This window comes from Labrus bergylta, chromosome 12 (assembly GCF_963930695.1).
Source record: "Labrus bergylta chromosome 12, fLabBer1.1, whole genome shotgun sequence".
In the NCBI taxonomy this organism is placed as follows: Eukaryota; Metazoa; Chordata; class Actinopteri; order Labriformes; family Labridae; genus Labrus; species Labrus bergylta.
The window spans coordinates 24,927,882-24,951,438 of NC_089206.1; the positions used below are offsets into that span (position 1 = coordinate 24,927,882).

Genomic DNA, 23,557 nt, shown 5'->3' on the forward strand with positions numbered 1-23,557 from the left:
ATAAAATGTATTATGTACGATAATAAAAAAATATAACTGGATAATAACCAAATCAATCAAATGAAGCAAATATAAAGAGCTAACAAATTAGCATTGAGCTAAAGATGCCGACATTAAAGGAGAGTAAATACTGAGCTAGCTCTCTAACTGTCAAGAAATATGACTCCAGATAAATGCAGATATTGCTCTGAGTCTGCTGGATGTTTAAACAGGAGACTGTTGACTTTAAAGTTAGAAAAGTTAAGTCAGAAGTTAGAAAATGAATTATATTCTTTGTCTTTACATAAGCAAAAACTCAAGCAGATGTATTTTACCTCTTTGGAAAATTAAAGTTCTGTAGACTTCAATGTTTTGCTGCTAAATGAGTTTACTGACTAGCTGTGGGTAATTTAAGTTCAAGTTTCAACTTGTTTGATTATATTTATAAACTGAAGGCTGTTTCTACCTTATCAGTACGTTTGGGTTGATGACTGTGACCAGAACTTTCTCTTCAAACTCAATGAGCATTAACTTGAACCTGTGATGAGTCAGGATGAAGTCTTGTTTCCTATGCTTTTCTATTTTTTATTTTTGCTTTGATTGTTGTGCTTTTGCATAATTTGGTAATATGGTTTTAGCTCATACAAGTACCCTGTAAGGTTTACATCAAGGGTGCTGCACAAATTAATATAATCATTTTAATTTAAAATGTATTATTTAAATTCTGCAAAGCCTGCACGGTGGTGCAGTGGTTAGCTCTGTTACCTCACAGCGAGAGGGTTCCTGGTTCAAATCCACGTCGGACAGAGCCTCTCCGTGTGGAGTTTGCATGTTCTCCCTGTGCATGTGTGGGTTCTGTCCGGGTACTCCGGCTTCCTCCCACAGTCCAAAGACATGCTCTTCATGTTAACTGGTGACTCTAAATTACCCGTAGGTGAGAATGTGAGTGTGACTGCTTGTCTGTCTGTATGTGTCAGCCCTGTGACTGACTGGTGAACAGTCCAGGGTGTAACCCCGCTTCTCGCCAAATGACAGCTGGGATCGGCTGCAGCCCGCCCGCGACCTGAACGGGAAAAGCGGTATAGATAATGGATAGATGGATAGGTATGGGACCGTTCAGAAAAGTTGATAATCAATATTGAGTGTTATTGTTTCATAATAAGATAAAGATTTCTACTTTAACGTGAAAACATTTAAAAATAATTTGATTTGAGAAATATATAAGAACAGAAAGTTGTTCTGCAAACATCAGATCTTTCCAGCTGCACAGTTAATCTAAATCATACTTCTTATCTCTGATGTGGGTCAGCCTGAACGGGCCTCATTAGCAATGCAAAGTAAAGAGTTTTTTTTTAAGTTGTTTTGTGAGATGTCAAAATGCGTCTGTTTATGTCATAGCATGTCCTCCGCTGCATCGTTACCTTGTGGCAGGTTCAGAGTTTTGTTTTGCAGCTCGTGCATGCACGCTTCTCCTTCTACGCTCCAGCAGTGGTTGAATGAGCCAGCCGGTGTCCACAGTGCATACCTGTGCTCGCTGACATGTACTAACTCACTCTTCCTGCAGGCCATGGCAGAGGAACGCACAGCAATCATAACAATTAGGAGATGAATGTGGCCAAGAGGGAGGAGAGGGAGGAACAAGAAACAGAGTGGATATTAAAAAAAAAAGTAAGGATTACAACGCTGGAAATATGTGAGGCAGAAGGAGAGAGTACGGGAAAGGGTGAAGAGAGGGTGAGGAGGAAGAGGAGGAGAGAAGATAAAATCAAAGTCAGGAGCTGCCTGAGGCCACAGCCACTGGGTGGAGTCTGTAAGAGGAGGTGGAGGAGGAAGGCAGAAATCATCAGTGAACACCTGTCTCTTTCTGACTCCTAATAAATCAGCGTCCTCTGTACCTGTCTGCACGTCCCTGCTTTTTAGGTTTACATCCTCTGAGAAGGGTATGGAGAGAGAAGAAAGTTAAAAGTAGATTGTAAACAAAGTTCATCCCATCAGGTCCCAAAAGGAGAAAGCTTTTGCATTCAACAAACTAGATTTATTTTGCTCTAAAAAGTCTAAATGAAAAACAGCTCAAACACTAAATATTTTCTATATAAAGGAACTATTTCACTTCCCTTTACAGTACAATACAGCAGCAACTCTTAGAAATCCTTCACATGAAAGTCTGCTGAGCATTCAAGTGGACAGGGCGGACATTCTCAGCATCCATGGACGGCAGACATGGACAGTATATTTGTATTTACATACACATTTCAGACAAAGTTGTAGATGTTTCAACATGTTCAGCATCTTGAGATGACAGCAGATACATTTCTGGAAAACGACAGAGCTCCGATGCCTTTTCATTAGAATAACAGGAAGATATAGACAGTTGCTTCCTTCAGTGCCAGTTATTGTTTTAAGTCAAATAGCTATGGTGTTTTACATGTAAGTGTTTTTTGACCTCAAGGGGTTATCATAAATATAATAAACAATGGTGGTGAACTAAAAAGTGTGTGTGTGTGTGTGTGTGTGTGTGTGTGTGTGTGTGTGTGTGTGTGTGTGTGTGTGTGTGTGTGTGTGTGTGTGTGTGTGTGTGTGTGTGTGTGTAGGGGTGGGGCTTTGTTAAGTCTGAGGAAATTAACCCTAATAATAATATTATCAAAACACATTTTTGACAGACCACTGGAAAGTGTCCTGAACAATGTAAGTTCAGGAAAATGTAAATGAACTTTAAATTAAATTAAATTAAATTAAATTAAATTATTTCAACTAAAAATAGAATTCATTTAGGTTGTATGTCGAACAATCTTCTTCTAATATACGACATCAAGATTCTTAAAGTCTGTGATTGGCTGAGGAAGATCTGCACTATTCTTTGTATGCATACATGCAGTATTTTTGGCCAAAGAAAGTCCTGATGTCTTCTTGCACTATCCTTTCTGTTGAGGAGTTAACCTAGAGGTCCCACTGGCACCTTTGAAAGTAATTTTTCCCTCTTTGCAGCTGTATCAAAGAAAAATGCACAATCCAGAATTGTTGAAGTTTGACCTTGTGTTGGACTTGAGTCAGGGTTTCTTGACCTTTGTTGTGCTCTCCCCAAACTTTTCGGACGTTTCCTACTTAATCAGTGGAGTGCTTGTTTGAAAGTAAACTGACAGCAGGGTAAATAGAAGTGATTCACTGCCCTGTCTTGTTTAAAGTCTCACCACACCCAGCTACAGTGATGGGTGTGGTTGTGTTGCTGTCAGAATGAACTCTGTTGCATGTGCTACCACACCAAACATTGCAGACACAGAAGTACACCTGTACATCAATGCATTAAGGTGAGAACATAAACCACCGGAGGTTAAGTTTCTCTTCTCTGTCATTAAAACATTGAATATGAATTTACTAACATTTAGCTTCATGTTCATACTAATTAGTCTAATTTAGCTGTGACTGTGACACACTGCTCCAGATGTTTGCGTCGAACTCTAAAACGATCAAAGACAAGATGAAAACAGTCTCATAGTTTAAACGAACCATGCAGCTACTCCAGTTAGCCAATCCTAATGCAGCTTACTTGTACGAGTGTGCTTTGTTAATGCTAGTTATTGTACTTGTTTCTTTTGCTGAAGATTAGCAAAGAGGCTTCTACATTTTATCCGGAACGTTTCACTTTTCAATCATGTATACATTTTTGTCATTTGATAACATTATTGCCACGGTTACATAATATTAGTTTTGTTACATTTGGCTTGGGTTTGCTCAGGTGAGGGTCGAGTTTCTGCTCGTTCCATGACTCTGAGTCCCGTTTATATGTTTCCAATGAGGGAAAAAGTTCACTTGTAATATCCCAGATGTGAAGGTGCGTCTCCTCGGTCCTCCTGTTCTCCTCTCAAACTAGTCGTTTCCAGTGCTGGAGTCCTAACTCATGTTTCCAAAGGATGCGTCGCTTGCTTCGGGGTAGGCAGTTCAGTTGAGTTTGAACATGGAAGGAATGAAGAAGGAGCAGACACAGAGAGGAGAGTGTTAGTTCAGTCAGACTGATTAATGTAAGAGATAAGAAGAGGGGGGGAAGCTGACACAGATAATCTTTGTTACAACTTGCTACTGAATCAAATCTTGCTGCTACTATATTATATTCTTAAGGCACATACTGGTTAGAAAAGCTATGCTGGCAATAAAACATAGTGTACACACTCTCACATAGGAGTATATGGAGTCAGAGCTCTGATGGGCTAAGCTTAATGTAGCCTAAAGCTTTGAATGACAGGAAAACAACTAGCCTGGCTTGGCCTTAAAATAAAAAAAATTAAAAAACCCTAGCAGGGCATCAAACATTTTGTAATGTGAGCTTAGTTGTACAACCCCTAACATCACCTGAAACAGACATAAACATGCCAGTTTGTTATGCTCATCTTTCTCGACAATAAAGCAAAGTGACCGTGTGCATCCTCCCAAAGTCTGGTCTTGGAATTTGCTACTTTTGGTACATTGTACTTTTACAGAGAACAAAATAATAACCAGGGAACAGATAAGTGGACTGTGGGAGCCAGGCTTAGTGCCTCCTACGTGTTTGCTAAGCTTGCTAACTTTGTCCTGACACCAACTCCTGAGTTACCACATTCAATGTCTTTGCTGGTAAGGCTGCAGTTTCATTTTTTTAACCAGTTTGGATTCTGCTTGTAGTTGTGGGTAGTTTATTAGAATGAGGGTCTATAACACAAAGACACTAACAACAACTACCTTCACTATATGTGTCTGATAAAATACAGTTTAACCATACAGAAGTACTATACATTTTGTGATTTTAAATTCAAACTACAACATACAGCCCCATTAATCACTCAACAGGTCTAAAGTCTGGATGCATCACTCAAATTTGTACTCCCCTTACAACAACAACTCTGTACCAACAAAGTACATTTTTATTAAATATATTTCATGGCAGGTTTCAAACATCCTGTACGCCTTTGGTCCCTGACTTGTCCAGTCTTACCTTCATGTACTTTTATCTGTTAATAATGTTTGGGGAATTAATTTCCTTTGATTTAAGAAATTGTAACTTAAAATACTAGGTTGCAAGAAATAAAATATTTAAACTATAACTTATTTAAAGTCCCTATGAACGGAACTTCGAGACATCATCTAACTGCCATGTTGTGACGGACTACAAACTCAAACTCTAAAGAACCAATCACAAGATAAAAGGCGGGAAACAATTGTGGGATGAATTTGATTGGATCGTTCGTTTTTTAAATGGTTGAAATTGTGTTAACGCCCTTTAGTGTGGGATGAGTCATCACACATTTGAAACGGGAGATAAAAAAACTGTTATTTTGATGTAAAAATATTCAGACTAATGCTTAATTGAAAATATAGATAGAATATAGATAATAAGCTCTTAACAAAGGAACACTGGGTTACATTTCATGGCGACTTTAAGAGCCATAATGTAAAGTATTATGATCTGAATCCATTCTAAGTATATCACCTCTCCTCTGATAAGTGAAACAATGACATCCATGCTGAGAATGCCATTTACTTACTTGTTGTGTGGTACTCATCTGCCTTCATCCGGCAACATTCACTACACGAGACAGAGACACATGACAACAGCATGGGTCAGAGAACAAGAACACGAACACACACACACACACACACACACACACACACACACACACACACACACACACACACACACACACACACACACACACACACACACACACACACACACACACACTGATAGACAGGATGAAAATAACACTGTACAGGACTGTTCCAGAAATAATGATTTTTCATCCCAGTGAAATCCTTTCTGTCATAACTTTAAGTGACACATCCACAGCAGTGCTGATGGAGGAAATGATCAACCATGTCAAACCCAGCCGCCCACAAGCTATACAGTACGGATGTAATCAAATGCATCTGACACTGACATATTTGGCCCCGATCCCAAACAGATTAGCTTTAATGATCATGTTGCGTGCAGTGTAGCGAGTTTCTAACAGCAAGTGGAGCCACAGGTGCTTTGTAACTGCTCAGTGGAGGTGTGTTAATGGCTGGGTGAGCTTTTAAGAGGCTTTAAAAATCTGGAATCTTTTTTATGGGAATCAACAGGCTCGGTGACAGGTTTAACGCTATGTGAATCCTGTGAATTCTGCAGGTGTTTTGTTTCAGTGGTTTTCTTGAGTGGAGATTTATGGACAACAACAAACTGACGAGTGTGCGGTCTGTGGATGTGGAATAACACATTAACTCTGCTGAGATACAGATAAAAGTTTACAAAAATGTCTAAAGACAAATACCTGAAACTTGAGTCCATAACATTTTCAGCTAAATGAAACACGGCTTTCTGAGAGAGACTTTTTTAAAAAGATTCATTTTGGGCTTTTTCTGCCTGTCTTGTAGAGACAGGACATTGGATAGAGTCAGAATTCAGGGATAGAGAAAGAGAGTGGGGGAATGATAGAAACAGGTCTGATTCGAACCCGCCTGCTTGAGAGACTACCACACATGGTCTCCAGACATGGGGCACGCACATTAACCACTACGCTACTGGCGCCCCTGAGAGAATGTTTTATAATTTGATTTGGTTGATTTGACAATTTTAAAAAGTAAGAGAACTCTGATAAATTTGATCCCTGATCAATCTTTCCACTGTTTTCTCCAGTTATATTTGTGTGATTATCATCATACAGAGTCTTGATGCATTGAGTACCCTAAGGTACTTGACTGGGCCTCAAGCTTCAATTACAGATCTTGATTTTCTGCTTTTGAGGATTTTGCACAGTTACTGCATGTGTGAATGTGTATGATCGTGTATGATTGTGTGTGTGTGTGTGTGTGTGTGTGTGTGTGTGTGTGTGTTTAATGTTCTACTGACCTGGGCTGGAAGAGCCAGGGGTTGCAGGGGCGGCCCCTCGGCTTCGACTCATCAAAAGAGCCTCCTGGTTTTCTGCCAGTGCCTGCTTGGCCAGGTAGCGCTCCCTCTTTATCTTCAGTTCCAGGGATTCAGGGACATCAGGTACGATCCAGTCGATGGCTCGCAGCACAAAGAAAACCGCATGCTGGAAGAGAAAGGACATGGAGACACTTGAGCTCGTCGTCAGATGAAGGAAAACTGCTTCTAGTGTCATAAAATGATGTGGAAAGCATCATTGTGTCTTTAAAATTGAAATTAATAAGGTGAAAGAGTCCACTTAGTCAATTTCCCTTCCTGTCTCTATCAGCCAACTTCAGTAGCCCCGGGAGGCAAGTCAGAAAATAAAACATTATAACTTAACATTTTTATCCTTAAAACAAAAAAGGATTTCCAAGAGAATGTCCTAAGTGGAACATTTCCACTTTAAGTATATAAAAAACTTTTTTCAGGATGTCTTTTCAAGGTTTCTCTTTTTTATGTGATAAAAACTGAAATGTTTTTGGATTTCTAATTTCTAGTTTTTTTTTCCTCATTCACCTTCCAGGGATTTCAAAGCCTTTTTCCTTTGTCCAGTTGATTTATCTCCATGACGACTAGTCTCTTTGGAAATTAAGGTCATAAAATGTAGCCTAAACTCTCTACTTGAGTAAAGATTCATTGATTTTCAAAGTGCAAGATATGTTACTGTCTCTGAATTATTCCCCCTTCTGCTTCACCTCAGTGACCTTCTTTTCCTGTCATGATATTCTCTGTTTTCTCATGACACTTAAAAGACAAAAACAAGGAGCAGGAGGAGGAATTGCTGAACAAATCAGACATAGAGAGAGAGAGCAGAGTCAAAAAGAAGTGTGAAACAGTGCTATAAAACATGAACTGTAAAAGAGAAAAAGGGCCTATGATTGTGCCTTAGAGAAGTACTTGCAGTGTGGAGAAGAATGGAAAGACAGAAGAAGCAAGAAGTGTGAAAGAAAGGTAAAAGAAAGGAGAAAGAGCAAACATGAAGGTAGCTGCAAAATAAAATACAATCTGTTGGACTTCTAAGTGTAGGTAGAGCATGAGAGGAAAAACTAAAATAGATATTAAGAGTGGGAAAAAATTTTAGGGAATGGATGTGCATGAAAGAGCAACATCAAGAGCGGGAGAGAAATGCAGTTCTCCTGAAATCAGGCAAACTATAAAACAGAGATACATACACAAATAAAAAGAGAAGAAGATGCATGACAGAGTCAGGATGGTAGAAAATTAAAAACACATGAGACATGACAATAAGAAAAAACACAGACCTGTTAAGATCAACTTTAGCAAACACAGGAGCAGAGCAGCTCCCTTCATACCTCAAATGCAATAATAAAACCAAGTCTGACGGCTAGAAGCTCCCAGTAGAAGAGTGTGTAGTTTCCACTGTTGTCTCTGTAAGCTTTATATCTTAAAAAGAGAAAAACAGAGTTATATTAGTAGACACTGTGGAACGGTTGGGTTCTTGATTCTCGCATATAAGAGCTAAATAATGTGTGAAACATCAGCATGACCACCCAAGTCTGTTTATTAAGGTCAGCTGATTTTAACCAAATGTGTGAATTTGACCATTCAGTTACAGTACATGCATTCAGAAGATGATCACACCGTTTACCTGCACATGGGATACGCAGTGTAGTTAAGAGGGGCATAAGCCAGGGTGAAGTTTACGTATCCATTGAGATCGTTGTCAAACTTGTACTGGTAGAGCAGGCGAGGTAAAAAATCTGAAGTAAAGGCTATAAGGAAAGCCTGTGGATGAGAAGAACGAACAAAGATCATATTTTATAAAAGAGATAATTATGAATAAGTCTTTGTGGGATGTCCTTCGAGTTCACTCACGTTTGCAATGACTGACAGGTGCGACAGGGCCTCCAGTATGTTGAACCAGACTCCGATGTTCTGGGCACGTTCAGCCACCGGCCGGCGGTACTCGCACACAAACTTGTGGGCGTCCAGACGGATCTCCACCCAGTTGTTGAGGAGAGCAAAGAGAGGAGCGAGAGGGAACGCTGCCACAAAGATGGTGATGAACCCAAACTGGAGCACTGCAGCACAGAGTCATTTTTACAGACAGTTAAACATCTTAAATTGTTCTTCTATAATTCATATATACAGCTATTTTGTTCACAACATGTGTATTGTTTTCTGAATCGTCCGTTGCTTAAGTGGTTAGACACTTACCCATTTCAAGGTATTCTTCAAACAGGCCTTCACACTCCACCAGCTGGTAGTCCTCCTCCCAGCGTCTGGGCTCATCAGAGGATTTATTCCCAAGAACCTTGGCTAAAGTTCTCTTCTGGTGCCAGGCCTTCACTTTACTGTCAGAGCAGACAGACAGACATAGAGAGAGAGAGAGACAGAGAGATAGACAGACAGACAGAGAGAGAGGGACAGAGAGATAGACAGACAGACAGATTTTGTTTTAAAATGTATATGACCTCATTTGTTTTCATCTTTGTTTGTCTCTACTGTTTGTTTCTGTAAATCTTGAACACTAACTGTTATTCACAGATATTACATTACGTGGATAACTCAGTTAACTTAATATCATCCTTAAGGATTTGCCATGACCATGGGGCTTTTCATTTCTTAGATTCAACTTAATTCATTTGGAGCTGTTGTCATAGTAACAGTTGTTCATGGCTCTCTACAGCTCTGTTGTAAAAGGTGTCTTGGTATTTATCTTTTTCTTTACACTTCAAACTTTCTGCACATCAGACATACCGGTATCATATCTCCACTGTCTGATAATCTCATAAACAGCACTTTGTTTACTTAAAGAGGCTTTTCCACACGTCATCTCCAAGCACACATCACGCCCTCCATGTTGCCTCTCACACAGACTGTCACTGTCACAGCAGGTCAAAGCAGGTGAAGAGCTGATGACGCTAGAGCACCTGGAATGACCTTACTTCTAGCTACTACAGGAGTTCTGAAGTACTACAGCTTGAAAATGTGCCTGCAGATATATTTCACAGATATTCTTGTCCTTGTACATGCACAAACTACAGGATATAAAAATAGTGCTTAAGTACTTAATCTACCCACAATAGGATAAAATTATGATAACCATGTGTGCTGAAGGAAGCAGCATACCTCCTGAACTTCTTCTGTCTATATCTTTTGTGTAATCAGTTCGATTCTAAATCCTAAATATCAAACCTGTTTAATGTATTCAGGAAGACCCGATGAGTCTGCAAACTGTTTTGGAGGTCTAAAGTGGGATCTGTTAACAACCCCCAAATTAAAAGTAAATTAGGACCAAACCAAGCACATGAGGCCAGATTTCTCCCCAATTAAAAGCAGGGGTAAATCAGTTTAAATAACCCCTGTAGTCTGACTGAGCACAAGTAGCAGCCATTATTTCAGAATACAATAAAAAAGAGAAGAAACATGCTGATCCATGGAAGTGCTTTCCCCGAACCAAAGCCCACCTTTTCGGTGGTTAGAGTAAGCCTTGCTTGTGGTTCATTAAAACATGAAGAACACCTTGTGGTGTGGGTCCTTTAAAGATTCAGACTCTGAGTTGGGAGGAAGCCACCATATAGATTAAAGGAACCACAAACCACATTGCCAAGCTAAACAACTTGGCTGCCAACTCCCACACTCAAGTTCAATCAATTATTGAATCAATCAACAAAAGCTGAACACCCTTTACAAAGACAATCTGTGAACATTTTTCTACGCAGTTCTCATTCTGCTGTCAGTATCTTATCATGCGCACATTTCAGGAGTTGTGTTTCATGTTATTAATGAGTAGTGGTCTTTTTTCTCTGGCACATATAAGCTTAAGGTAACTCTGAAATGTGGTGAACAATTACTATACATTGCACCAGATGTCCAAAATAGAGAGCATCTTTATATTTTTAAAGGTTTTCCCAATTTCCCTCTAGATACTATTTTGTCAACCTAAGCCTCCTACAATCCGGCTCTGCCCTGTTGTCTGCTCAGGTTTTTGTCTGGAAACAAACAGGCACACATTTCCACACACTCCCACACACACACACACACACACGCACAGCCTCCCACACACACTCCTTCAGACTTTGCCAGTGCTGCAGAGGTACGGCACTGAGCTTTACTGCACCAAATGAGCTGCAATCAGGATGCAAAGCAGTCTGATGCAACACTTCAAAATAAAGTTAAATGTTTGCAGGTAAAAATGTGTTTTGGATTTATAGACTACAAATTACACATGCTAGTTATATCATTTATTCTATTCTATTCAATTCTATCTGGCTTTATAGTAAAGCTGATGATAAATGTATCTACTCGTGTCTGGTAGGGAAAGTCTTTTTCTTTAAGCAGCTTAAAATCTCCTGGAGGTAAAGTGGGGCAGGCGTGAATATAGTCTGATACACCTGAATGTTGTTAAACAATATAAATAAAAATAGTATATGACTGATAAGATTTAAAGAATAATGGATACAACATCTAACAAAAGTCAAAGTGCTGTTATAGAGATGAAACCTACGGGATAACAAACTCCTGAACGTTGTTGATGAGTTGCTTTCCCACCATGATGATGAAGAGTTGTTCGGCCAGTTCAATGAGGCAACCCCCGGGACCACACTGCAAAACAGTTTGAGGACACACACGAACAGATAGGACAGAGTGGTGAAATACAAATGTTATAAACTTGGATAAAAATGCAAAAGATGTTTAATGTTTTCTATCTTATTAACTCACATCTTCATTTCTCATCCCGAACAAGGTCCCATAGTTGGTTGGGTAACCCACAAACCTGCCCACACAGAGACGTAAGGAAAAGGTCAAAGGTTATCAGGATCAAAATGATCTTCCTTTCTTATTGTTTCTAGCGCTCATGGTTGTGTCTCACCTTCCTTTAAAGAAAGCCACGTAGAAGGGAGAGGAGTAGAAGTTGACAAACTGGAAGATGAACACTTTGAAGATGAAGGCGTTGTCGTACTGAGTTTGTGTTCTGTGCATCTCTATGACAAAGAAAACATGGACACAGAGTGTATTTAAGTCTGTTATAGCTCTTCTAGTGTCTCTAATGGATATGTTTGGAAAACCTGTTTTATTACCTAACTTCACATGTTACCATGTTTACAGCACATAACACTGATGTGCATGTTCTCAGCAATAAGTCAGTTGATAAACTATAGCTCAACTTATAAAAAAAACCCAAAATGATACTCTACAGTAGTGTTATAGTACTCAAAATTGTCCTTGGTATCAAGACCTCTTTTTGAAGGTCTCGGTCTCGTCTCAGAATCTAAAGTATTTTTGCTCGGCCTTATCTCGGTCTCAGACTTTGCGGATTTTAATTCAAGACCGGGCAAGACCACAATTTATCCACTTCATTACTGTGATTAGAAGGAAAACATCCCTTTCTAGAAGAACAAATAACCTCAATTCATTCATAGCTTCATTTTTGTCTCCCGGTTACAGCCGCAACCTTCCCGGGGAGTGACACGCCCACTACACACAAGATGAGGATTTTTCAGTGATGTTTATGGTCTTGGTCTTGGTCTTGACTCGGTCTCGATCCCTAAATGTCTCTGTCTTGTCTTGGTCTCAGAGCGATCTGGTCTCGGGTAAGTCTTTGTCTCGGTTAGTGTGGTTTTGACTGAAACACTGCTCTAAAGTGTGAAAATGAGCAAATAGACATTTCTCTTAGCAAAGAAATCTCATCAACTGTATTGGACAGACATTTACGTGTGCTGAACATTTGGCTAGACGACACTATCCATGCATAGTTTTCCTCTGTCTTATCAAGATGGATGATAACAGACACAAAAAATCATTTGAACTGCCGAGGTGATCAATCAGAGCCTTTATCAGCCAATAGAAGAGGTCCTTAACTCCTGGGCAACAACACCTCAGAAATGTTGTTGCAGCACAACCGGCCTGTATAGCAGCGTGTACTACAACAGATCATGTATTGCTCATTTCTTCTAGGTTGTTCAAGATGATAAACTACAAGTATGTTAGCATCACAACTTAGATTATCGGGCTGACGCTTGTTGTGTTTAGCTGTAAGCCAACAAGCTAAAACCTAGCAATACAAAAAGTACCAGGCTTGACATGAGGAATTATCTGAATATGTTAAATGACAGAGGAGGTAATAATACAACTTGACTTCCTGTATTGTTGATACTAGCTAAGGAGGCCCAAATATGACAGTTTGAATCCCAGCAGATGTTGTTAATGAGGGTCTTTTTAAGTTTTCACTGAGACTAAAGATAGTTTTCTGTACATTAAAAAACAAATCTGGGCTTTTTTTTGTGGATAATTTCTTCTTATTAAAAACTAAAATTCTTGATATCGAGTTATTATTTGTGTATGTTTTGTTAGGTGCACGTCACAGGCTTCCAGGATTAGAGCTTATGCACAAGATACATACTGTATATTGTGCATGTAATTTACTAGAGGATGCCACTGTGTGTCACATGTGTGCTGCAGTAAGTCTTTCACTCATCAGAATGTTTTGGTTGCTTTACTAAGGGAGTATTTTTTAACATGGATGTTGGTATCGAATAAGAGACATTTGCTTTTTGAGGAGTCTCAGGTATCAGTTAGTCACGATCCAATGAGAGGCTGATATCAATGTTAAGGATTTAGGTTTGAGTTGTCAGAGAGAAGTATTGATTCTTACCCCATTTAGTGAGCTGCTCAGCTAATGCAGTGTAGACACGGCCCATCAACAGGATAAGGCCAAGATTCACGATGCTGCTGGAGACGTTTGCTATTGTCCCGGCCTGAGAACAAGACCACGGACATGAATGTATGAATGTTAATAATGCAGACACACAATCACACATTTACTGTGGGGCTAGAGATGCAAGCCTGTAGAGCATGTCGTAGTCATTCAAAGAGTACAACATCTAATGAGAATAAATTAAATCTCTGCATGCACTATGGATGTAGCTTTCATATACCTCTGTACGTAGGACGGGGCTCCCAGTATGGAACATCATTATGCTTATGATCCCGCGGCACATGACCACTGTCACCAGGAAGATCATCACCACACAAAGCTGAGAGGAGAGACACAGGGACACGGGGTGAAAAAACATCACAGTAGGTGGGTGAATTTTGTTGGGTAAAATTTAGAACAATGTTCTTGTGCAGCAAACAGGATAGCGATAAGAACTACTCTTATCGCTATCCTGTTTGCTGCACAAGAACATGCTGATTCAGCATTACAAAATGTCACTTGTAGATGAGTATAACTCCCCTTTAACTGAATCTCTGTGGTGTATTACTTTGGCAAAAAGGTCAACCTCAGACCTGTATATTTTGGTGCAGTGTTGCTATTTGAATGAATTTTAGCTTCTTGTTTTGGATTGGCTGTATTCTCTTTTTATAGGCTATACTTTGCTTGCACATCACAGATGTAGTCCAGGGAGGAAAGTTTGACCCTGGTTATATTGAGGGTAACTTTTGGATTCTGTCTGATCTTGGACTGCAGCCCACACACAGACCTTTTCACAGGGCGGACAGAATCTAATGACATGAAAATGAGAAGATTTTGGGACCTCTTCTTACATCCTCTTTCGGAGTTAGTGGTGATCTGTAGTCATTCTATACCAAAGGTCCTTATTAGATTGTGCTCTGTCTGGAACCTGACCCTCAATCTTTATTACTATGGACTAAGCTTTAGATGGCATTTCTCCTGGGGCAGATAGGTGACAATACCCAGAGTAATGAGACTGAGAATGCAGTGGATGGATTAGATAATCAGATCTCATCCAGCCCTGGGTGAAACTGATCGGAATAAACGTATAAGAAAAGGGTTCAGTCACTAAAATAAGTGTCAGTGGAACTGCACAAAGATGTCAACCCAACCACTCTTTCTTTTCGGCATCACTAAAGTAACAGCTCAAAAGACACTGAGACTATTCACTGAAACCAAGTATAAAGAAAATGACACATATTGGTATGGGACCGGATCAGATTTTGTCAAATTAAAAGATGATTAATGAAAATGTACTACCTCATAACTTTAGCTACAGTAATGATCAAAACATACACCTGAAATGTAATAGCCACCAGCTGTCATATAGAATAGAATTTACAGATTGAAACCCAAAACCCAAAAGACCTCAGAGCCAGTGTTTGGCTTCTCCATTCTTCAAAACAGCTTCTCACCATCATTATGATGACCATGGAGCCAGTGAACATGCGAGATATCCTCGTCTTCTCTGGAAAGTACGGCTCTTTGACCCCAGTCACTGGATTTGGCTCCATAGACGGGGCCATGGCTGCAAACTCCGGCCGAGGACGCTCCTAAAGGGAACACAGTGATGACATCAGCATTGATGGACACACTCCTTGCTGGTTAGCTGAAAATGGTCCCTTTGACGAGTTAAGGTCAAGAAATCCAAGCTCTGCAAAGCAAAGGGTGGAGAGGAGGTTCCCGACAGATGAGATGAGGTGTAAATACTTTGACAAAACACCAAAACGTGACACAGTGTACCTTTTCTGTAACTATGGAAGAAGGGGAAAAAAGAGGACCAATGGCCTGCTCTTTACCCAACATCATCTAATTTGTCCTTTTGTGTGCACATGCTACTTTAGAATGTTTTTTAACAAAATAACATGCAATAATAAACGTTTATATGTTTTTTGGAAGCACACCCTCGTTCCCTGAACTTTAACACCTCAGGTCTCCAGATGCGACAATGCAAATGTGCAGATGGACTCTTTTGGGATTTCTAGCCCCCTTATCATGACATACCAGAAACCAGTTAAGTCATATATATATATATACTGTATATATATGTATGGAAAAGGAAGGAGTGATTGTGGGACCTCTTCTTCATGGAAGTCCATACAGTCCCAGTGATGGGCCAGGGTTGCCATCTTTCGTTTCCAGTACTCCAGGAAGGTGACAGCCCAGAAGGACATGAACACACTGAAGAGGACTGTTCCTGGGTGGTCAAATAAGTAGCCCAACTGTAATGATAAGTTTAAAGCAATGTGTGAATGTTAGCCTTGATTATATCAGCTTTCATTGATAATGAATATGAACTGGTTTTGTTACAGTGAAATGATTTCAAAGTTCCTTACCTTGGCCATTGTGCAGATCTCAGACATGTTCCAAGCCTGGCATGTGTTACAGAGAGGACACATCAGGTACGTAGCTCCACTGTTACAGATTTCTTTACTGTTGAAAAAACACATGGAGACATAAAAAAAAAAAATGAAGCCGAGAAGAACATGTCAAAGCTTTCCAGCAAAGAAAGTATTCAGATTGTGATGCACCGGCTTGCCTGGCAGATTTGAAAGAAACAGAGATATTTGGCCTTCAATCTTTTAAACTACTCAAATGAAACCAGGGTGTATTGAACAAGTGAGAAAGTAGAAGAGATGAGAGGTGGTGAAATCATTCTCCCAGCTAGCTGGAAGCACTTTCGAAAGCGAGTTATCGAAAGGACATCTACACATGGGATCAGCTAAACAAATAAAGGCTGGACCTACTGAGAGGGCTCTTTCTTTGTTAATTATATGATGTGGGCCTTATTTGGCACTAATTGTCCATTATCACTTGAGGCTACTGCAATTTATTCTTGCCACATCTTGCTCTCCATCCATTCTAAACTAATCAATGGCTTTAATCTTCATTGTGAACTAATGAACCTCATGAATCTCACACGTTTGGCTGTTTCCTATCCTGAAATATCGACTTGTCTTCCATTCCCTCTAGCGTCCCTTCTTGCTTTATGCGGACATAAATGTTCTGTCACTGAAAGCAGTAGGATGCCATAAAAACAGAATGTAAAACCCAAACAATCAGAAAGGCAATATAAGGGGCCAAATACCTTATACACACCCTGCTAGAGAAGTGACTCCACAGCGCTGTGTAGGGAGAGCAGAGCCCACTGTGGTGTTGAATAATGCATAATTAATTGGGCACAGACATGCCCAGTGGGGGTTGCTTTTATGCAGAACAGACTGTGCTTTGATGTTTGGGTCTGTTTGTTTTCCAAACAGTGCTTGCTTAGCATAATTTGGCTGGAAAAGCGTGAGGAGAGTCTTACATTCTGGGGCGTCCTGGTGTCCCTAAAAGGAATAGTTTAACATTTTGGGGAATAAGAGCTTTCTCTCTGAGAGGACGATGAGTGGGCTGAAAGAAATCTCCTGGATTGCATTCATTAGTGTAGGACTTTGGCAATGGGCAATATGTTTAAGTCAAGGTGTTGTTATTGGTGCTCAGGCATGATGGTACCAAACATAGCAAGCTCTCTTAGGGAAGGAGACTTGAGCAAGTCAATGTGTCCAGCTGGGGTTGACTAAGAAATGGCTCCATAATAACACTAAAATTACAATATTATTAACACCCAACAAGCAAAAAAACCAAGGGGTGGTGAATTAATAACACTTTAAATTTCCCTTTAGTATCTAACTTTTGTTTGGATCAGCTGCTCAGAGTCAGCAGAGTGACACTCAGAAAGCTGGTGAGGTAAAAACCTGATAACTTAACATTGTTTTGAAAATATGTTGTACTTTTTTTTTACGTTTATTTTTGGGCTTTTTATGCCTCCATCTACAGATAGGACAGTGGATAGAGTGGGAAACCGGGGAGAGAGAGAGAGTGGGGAAAGACATCCAGGAAAGTAGCCAAAGGTCGGACCCTAACCCGGGCCACCTGCCTGGACGACCCCAGCCTCTGCACACCAACCAGCAGGCCACCAGCAGGCCACCAGCAGGCCACCAGCACCCCTATGTTATACCCTTAATGTGACATGATATACGGGTGTCAGTGAGACGAGTTTGCTTAAAGAGCCCATATTATGCTCTTTTTGGGGTTCGTATATTTAATCTATGTACCTACTTTTGTACGTTCACAATAGCTAAAGTCCAAAAAAAGTGTCTGTTTTCATGTACTGCTCCTCCTTGCTCCCTCTACGCTCTGAGTCCGTCAGCTGCACTCTGTTAGACCCCACGTGGGTCTGATTGGTCTGCCAATCCGCTCTGTCGTTATTGGTCAGTTGCTCAGCACGCTTCTCGGAAATTTCAACATGAGCTGCAGGGCTTGCCACAACGAGCCAATGGGCTTAGATCAGTGATATCACACTGACAATGACGCCGCACTGAAAAAACTTTATCGAGGGGGGCTCGATAAAAGCCGCGTTTCAGCGGACTTTGAATTTTTGCACATAGATGTGCCTAAACATGCACAGGGCACTTGGAAAACACACAAAAGGGCATATAAAACCAGAAAAAGAATAATATGGGACCTTTAATAGCCACTTTAGCTTACTAACCACACCGGGTGAGGCCATAGCAACCAAAGCTCTGACTGTATTGAATTAAGCTAGGTTGATTTTTTTTATGCTTGTGAAGTCAGATTTTTATTTCTAGAAGAAAGATGATGTCATTCCAATCCTCAAGGTTTGAATAGGCTGACCTTCATGTTTATTCTTAAGTATCAGAATGCTCCATTAATTCAGAAGAGTCATCCCAGCACAAATACAAGACATGCCGTCGGTGCTATATGTTCAATTGTTGCTTGGTAGTTTTGAGTTCAGTTGTAGGGTAGCACAGTTTATTTTAATATTTGACATATTACATTTTTATCTGTTCTTTAGCTTCTGCAACTTGTGAATGTCAAGAGACGCTTTGCAAACAAATATGATCTTATTCTAAATGTATTTGTGTGCTGTTGGTGTGGTGTGCGGACTCACGCTGGTGTGTTGGTACCCATCGACATGACTCCAGACACAAAGACCAGAGTACCCACCACTGCTGCCGGCAGCAGCCAGGCTGTGTAGAAACCTGCAGAGATAAAAAGCTCCATTAGGCTGCATCTCTCCGCTGATGGGAGGGTTATGCGATATTACTGTTGCTCTGCTGTTTACTGTTAGGATGTCCTTAATAAAAAAAACAAAGTAATGTAGGCATCACAGAAGATGTATATCTCATGCTGGGGTTGGTGATTTACTGTAATTGTCTCAAGCTTATTCTCATAACTCTGCTTAAGGATTCCTATCTGCCTCATTATTCTCTTAGTAAGATGACATCAGACATCTTACCTCCACAGCTCATTACCAACTTGAGTTGTTAGTTTTAGAAGGGATGTAAAACCTGGATCTCTCCGTACACCAGGGAGTTATGTCCCAGATAAATCAACCAGGCATATGTTTAGAACAGTGAAATATTCTCTGGCTGTAGACTGGACTACTCTGTTATCCAGGATGTCACATATATGAAAATGATATGCGTTCAGTCATTACAGATTTATGGAGGCGTGAAATACTAGCTCGTAGTTTTTCTTCATGTTCCATTCAAATACAAAGGGTGAATTAAAAATATGATTTAAAAGATTCTTGTGATTATTACATTCACAAGCCTTAATCCTCACAATGGAAATGCTAAAATTAATAGTTTCATAGACACCCAGCACCTAAAATTTCTGATGTAGAATTTCTATTACCCAGCCATGCAAAGTAGAATGCAATCTTCTCTCCAAAGTACTCCCTGATGTGGTCCAGTGGCTGGTACTTGAACCATTTTAACCAGCGGGCCCAGTATTGGTAAAGAACCTGCCTCTGGTTCAGCTCATCAGGACCAATCTCATGCCTCGGGAGTTCAAAGGGGCCCTGAAAAGCAAACATACATACGGTTGTAGATTGTAGAGGGAAAACAGAACAAGTTTGATATGAAACTGAAGATCATATAAAAAATGTCTCACCTCGTGAAGCGGGAAAGCTGCTGTGTACACTCCCTCATTGACCAGTCTGTCCACACCCACCTCTGCCCTCTTCCTTTTTCCATACACTGTCCTGGCAAGAATCTCATACACCTGAAATGATGTGCAAACACTCACTCCATGAAAAAAATAAAAATAGAATAATGATAATAAGAAGAGGAATTCCTGTTACTCACGATGCGATGTCTCTGTGTATTTGTGAAGTAGTTTTCATGGTCGTCACAGCCAAGGAACCTGCAGAGGAGAGATATCCATTCAGGAAGATACACTTTTATTTACTGTGATACAACATTTACACTGACATTGTTTCCCCCATTCTTTATTTGACCTCACCTGCTCATCTTTGATTTGCGAAAGGCACATGTGTAATAGTCCAGCGGCCTGTTTGGCACAGACTCCTTCATGACGTTAGGTATGCATAGTCTACTTAGAACCTGAGCAGATGTGTTGAAGTCCAGATTTGGCTGTGTCTGGAAAAAAACACATTCATTTAGTATAAAGAAAAATCATCTCTATCATCCTGATCTTTGTCATTTACATTTCAGTCTCTGTGGTTGTGGAAGTCAAAAGAACATTTCAGCATCTACCGGTAAGTCCTGTTTTTTGTTCTATATGTATGAAATCAAGTATTTGTGGGTGTCAATCCCAACAACCAACAGCTTCTCTGTAAATAATCAAAGAGAGGAAGCACAACTAGTTCTGTTAGCACCATAATCAAACAATAAATCACTGCATTGTAATTTCAAACTTAAGCACAGTTATCAGTGTTGAATTCACAACTCAGCAGCATTGTCCTACGAGTCGTTGTCCATGTAGGTACACATTTTAAAGGGAAGGCGACCTCTACCAGTGACTTAAAATATTCACTGTTTACTTTCATGCTAACACCTCAGCAGGGTTTTACTTAGCAAAAAAGTGCTCAGGGTTGAATGCTACCATTAGCATGCTACAATTTGCACCATGACAATGCTATGATACTGATCCTCATAAAGTAAAATGTGTCTTGTGTTTACATGTAATTAGCATCTTAGCTCTGCATGTTAGCATGCTTCTATACACTAAGAACTTAACATGAAGAAGCCACCAGTTGGGACCAAAGGGAATATGATTAGATTTGCACCTTTTTGTTTTGAAACCAACCATTGACCTGACGAAAGCACCAGATGAATAGTACCAATCATCCTGAAGGGAATGTGAAAAATCTAACAAGATTCGTTGAGACCAATCCAATAATCATTTTACTCGTGGCCCAAATCAGCATCATGGTGGTGAAAAAGGTCAAGCGATCAGAGGGATTCTTGACTGTGACAATAATGAAAACTACTTCACAGTAACCCAGAGACTTGGCATAGTGAGTAACAGGGTTCTTGTTGTTTCTGTTGTCTGAGTCTTTGTGCTGTGTTTTCTATATTATTATTGTTCTCTCCTGGCTGAAATACAAATTTCCCCTCGGAGACAATAAAGTTGAATTTGAAGGAACATTGTGTGAGGACATTGGATGCCTGAGCAAACTTCAATGGTAATTCCTCACAAACATGTTGATGTTTTTCTCACAGGGTAAGTACAAACTTTTACCAGTTAGCAGCACTAGATCAAACGTCAGAGGATCACCAAAATCCTTCGGACTGCTATGTTGAAAATGAAATGTAGCATAATTATTAACAGATGCATTAACCTGCAATGGAGCTCTCACACAGAGTTCTTCAGCGTAACACACCAACACGTCCCAAGGAGCGCTTAGCTTCAGAAAATGTACTGTTTTCTTTTCATTTGCCGTCTCCTCCTGAAGGAAAGAGAGACAGGGTGCAAACAGTGTCAACAGAAGGTTAAAAATATGTATATACTTAGAAATTAAAAGATTAAAAATGTGTTATCTCATCAGCATACCTTTTCCATGAGCAATCCTGCACTCTCAAGATTCTGCACAAACTTCTCCCTCCACTGGGCCAGCTGTGCTTTCCTTCTTTCAGACCTGCTGTTCTCCTCAGTGGGCACAGCTTCCCCCTCCTCAGCAGTCGCCAAGTGCTTCCCCTTTCCTCGCCGCTTTCTCCGGGAGCGAACTTCCCACACCAGCACAAAGTCTAAACCCAGATGGACCATGGAGGTCAGAGGGTTAAATGAAGCACTGACTCGGTCATCAATCAGCGAGCTTGTGTGAACTAAAGCATAGAAATCTGCTGATGCTGCTTACCGATTTTGGTTCTTCCATCTCTGAAGTAATTCCCCGGCTGTGGAGCTGGCTGATTTCTTGTATTACAGTGAACATGAATGGGATCATCACCATCCATGGTGCCATCGGCAGCAGTTGCGGCTGAGAACTTAAAGCATCCAAACAGATAAGATATAATTACAGAGTAGACACAGTAGTGGGTAGAGTGCAGGCAGAAACCGACTCCCTTTCCTGTTTGTTCTCAATCCCTTGTCTTTGTATATGGACCATTCCTTTAATGAGGTTTAACTGCGAAATGTTGTGCCATTACTGGGCATTATAAAAGCCTACACTGTGCAATAATGGGTCCAGAAAGATAAGAGGGAAATTGATCACTGAGCTTTTTCACAGTATGAGTGAGAACAAACATTCAATGCAGGAAAGTCCAATGTAGCTAAAACAAACGTTTTGCATTTTCACAGTGACACTCATAACGTCACACCACAGTGTACTACTGTGGATCAGATTCACTGCAACATGTAAGAGAAGTCAGTGAGGTGTGAAGGAATGAGCAAAGCAGCATAGTTAGGGCGACTGTGTGCGGTATATGTCAATGTGAAAGAAAAAAACATGCTGCAGCATTTAATTTAAAGAAGTCACAGAGTGCTTACATATCTTGGCGGGATGAAGCTCCCGTTGTGTAGACTCCCATAGCTGTCTGTGTGGTGTGCGTCTCCTCCACAGTCCAGATCCAGGAGGACCTCCCTGTCCCCTTTCAGCAGCTCCGAGCCCTTCCTCAACATGATGAGGATTAGAGAGGTTCTACTGATGGACACATACACTGTCATATTAGTGTGCTGCAAGAAATCTGTGCAAATAGCCAAAGTGGTTCACAAATGATGAAAACAGACATGCTCTAAAGAGAGACACTGAGAGAGGAGAAAAATGGTTGATGATGTACCTTTGATTTGGTGAAAATGAGCCCGCTGCTCAGGTCTGGATTTGCAGCTCTTTGTGTTTCCCTCGTCCTCTCCCTCCTCTCTGTCTCTGAATCCGTCAAGCTCCTCTGCCCCACAGCGAGATAGCTTTAAGAATACCGTAATGGACCTAGCATGCAGGCAGCAGCTGCTGCATCTCAGCTCAGGAAATATACAGTGCTCATCCCCTCTTCATAAATTATGTAATAGTCAGTCAGGGGCAGAGAATAGGAGAGTGAAGTCGGAGCTCTCTTTCTAAAATAATCATTATGTAGGATGTAACACGTGTAGGGGGAATCTCCTCTTTGCTAAACGGGTAGTCCCTCATCCATTCGAGCTGGTTCGCACATTTCTCTTAATAGGTTTTGAAACATAAACACAATTAACATAAATTATTTACAGCACTAAAAGAGAAGATCAAACCCACTACACTTTATATGCTGACATGAATATTACAAGCTACAAGACTAATGTAATAGAAGATTAAAAAATGTGAGGTTTTTAACCTATTTTTCAAATCATATTTATCAATACAATTATCGTTATTTAAATGTCACATATTATGCAAAACACACTTCGCCATGTTTTTCTAACACTAATATGTGTCCCTAGTCTGTCTGCAAACCCCCCAATGATGAGAAAAGTTCATCCTCTCCATCTTTTGCCTGCTCCACTTTTCAGAAAATGTGTGCTAAAACAGGCCCTTCATGACATCACAAAGGCCAGTAACCCCTCCCACAGGTGGGTGACACTCCCACAGCTAGGTGTTTGTTCTACTCTCTGAGTCTCACCTTAAACAATAGGACATGGTGCGAGAAAGCCCAAGCCTGCCAAGCCCTTCCAGAGAGGGGGCGTGGTCA

The 23,557-nt window shown here is 40.4% G+C and overlaps 1 protein-coding gene across 3 annotated transcripts; it reads right to left on the reverse strand.

Moving 5' to 3' along the window:
• Positions 1–2,479: 2,479 nt before the first annotated feature.
• Positions 2,480–22,877, reverse strand: ano11 (anoctamin 11). 3 transcript variants are annotated; one of them, XM_020635371.2, is made up of 25 exons: positions 22,682–22,877; positions 22,392–22,545; positions 21,763–21,889; positions 21,459–21,652; positions 21,247–21,354; positions 19,905–20,041; positions 19,748–19,805; positions 19,554–19,664; positions 19,296–19,461; positions 18,547–18,637; positions 15,929–16,025; positions 15,671–15,814; positions 15,008–15,145; positions 13,795–13,893; positions 13,512–13,614; positions 11,730–11,841; positions 11,579–11,633; positions 11,364–11,461; positions 9,071–9,207; positions 8,729–8,934; positions 8,502–8,638; positions 8,206–8,296; positions 6,833–7,016; positions 5,493–5,533; positions 2,480–3,899 (listed from the first exon to the last, which is right to left on the reverse strand). In XM_020635371.2, exons 2-24 carry the CDS (start codon positions 22,521–22,523, stop codon positions 5,517–5,519), a joined length of 2,742 nt encoding a protein of 913 aa, XP_020491027.1. In that variant the 5' UTR covers positions 22,524–22,545; positions 22,682–22,877; the 3' UTR covers positions 2,480–3,899; positions 5,493–5,516. The 3 variants fall into 3 exon arrangements, with proteins under 3 accessions (XP_020491027.1, XP_020491026.1, XP_020491025.1); XM_020635370.2 differs by lacking the exon at positions 5,493–5,533 and having other exon boundaries at positions 22,392–22,542; positions 22,682–22,871; XM_020635369.2 differs by lacking the exon at positions 5,493–5,533 and having other exon boundaries at positions 22,682–22,871.
• Between the last annotated feature and the right edge of the window lie 680 nt (positions 22,878–23,557).

What these genes read in the sequence shown, in the direction of transcription:
- ano11 (XM_020635370.2), bottom strand. Translation starts at nt 22,523, where the DNA reads ATGTTGAGGAAGGGCTCGGAGCTGCTGAAAGGGGACAGGGAGGTCCTC. An exon ending in ATACACAGAGACATCGCATC is followed by an intron (nt 19,665 to 19,747) that starts GTGAGTAACAGG and finishes ACATCATTTCAG; the next exon opens with GTGTATGAGATTCTTGCCAG. An exon ending in AGATCTGCACAATGGCCAAG is followed by an intron (nt 15,815 to 15,928) that starts GTAAGGAACTTT and finishes TTATCATTACAG; the next exon opens with TTGGGCTACTTATTTGACCA.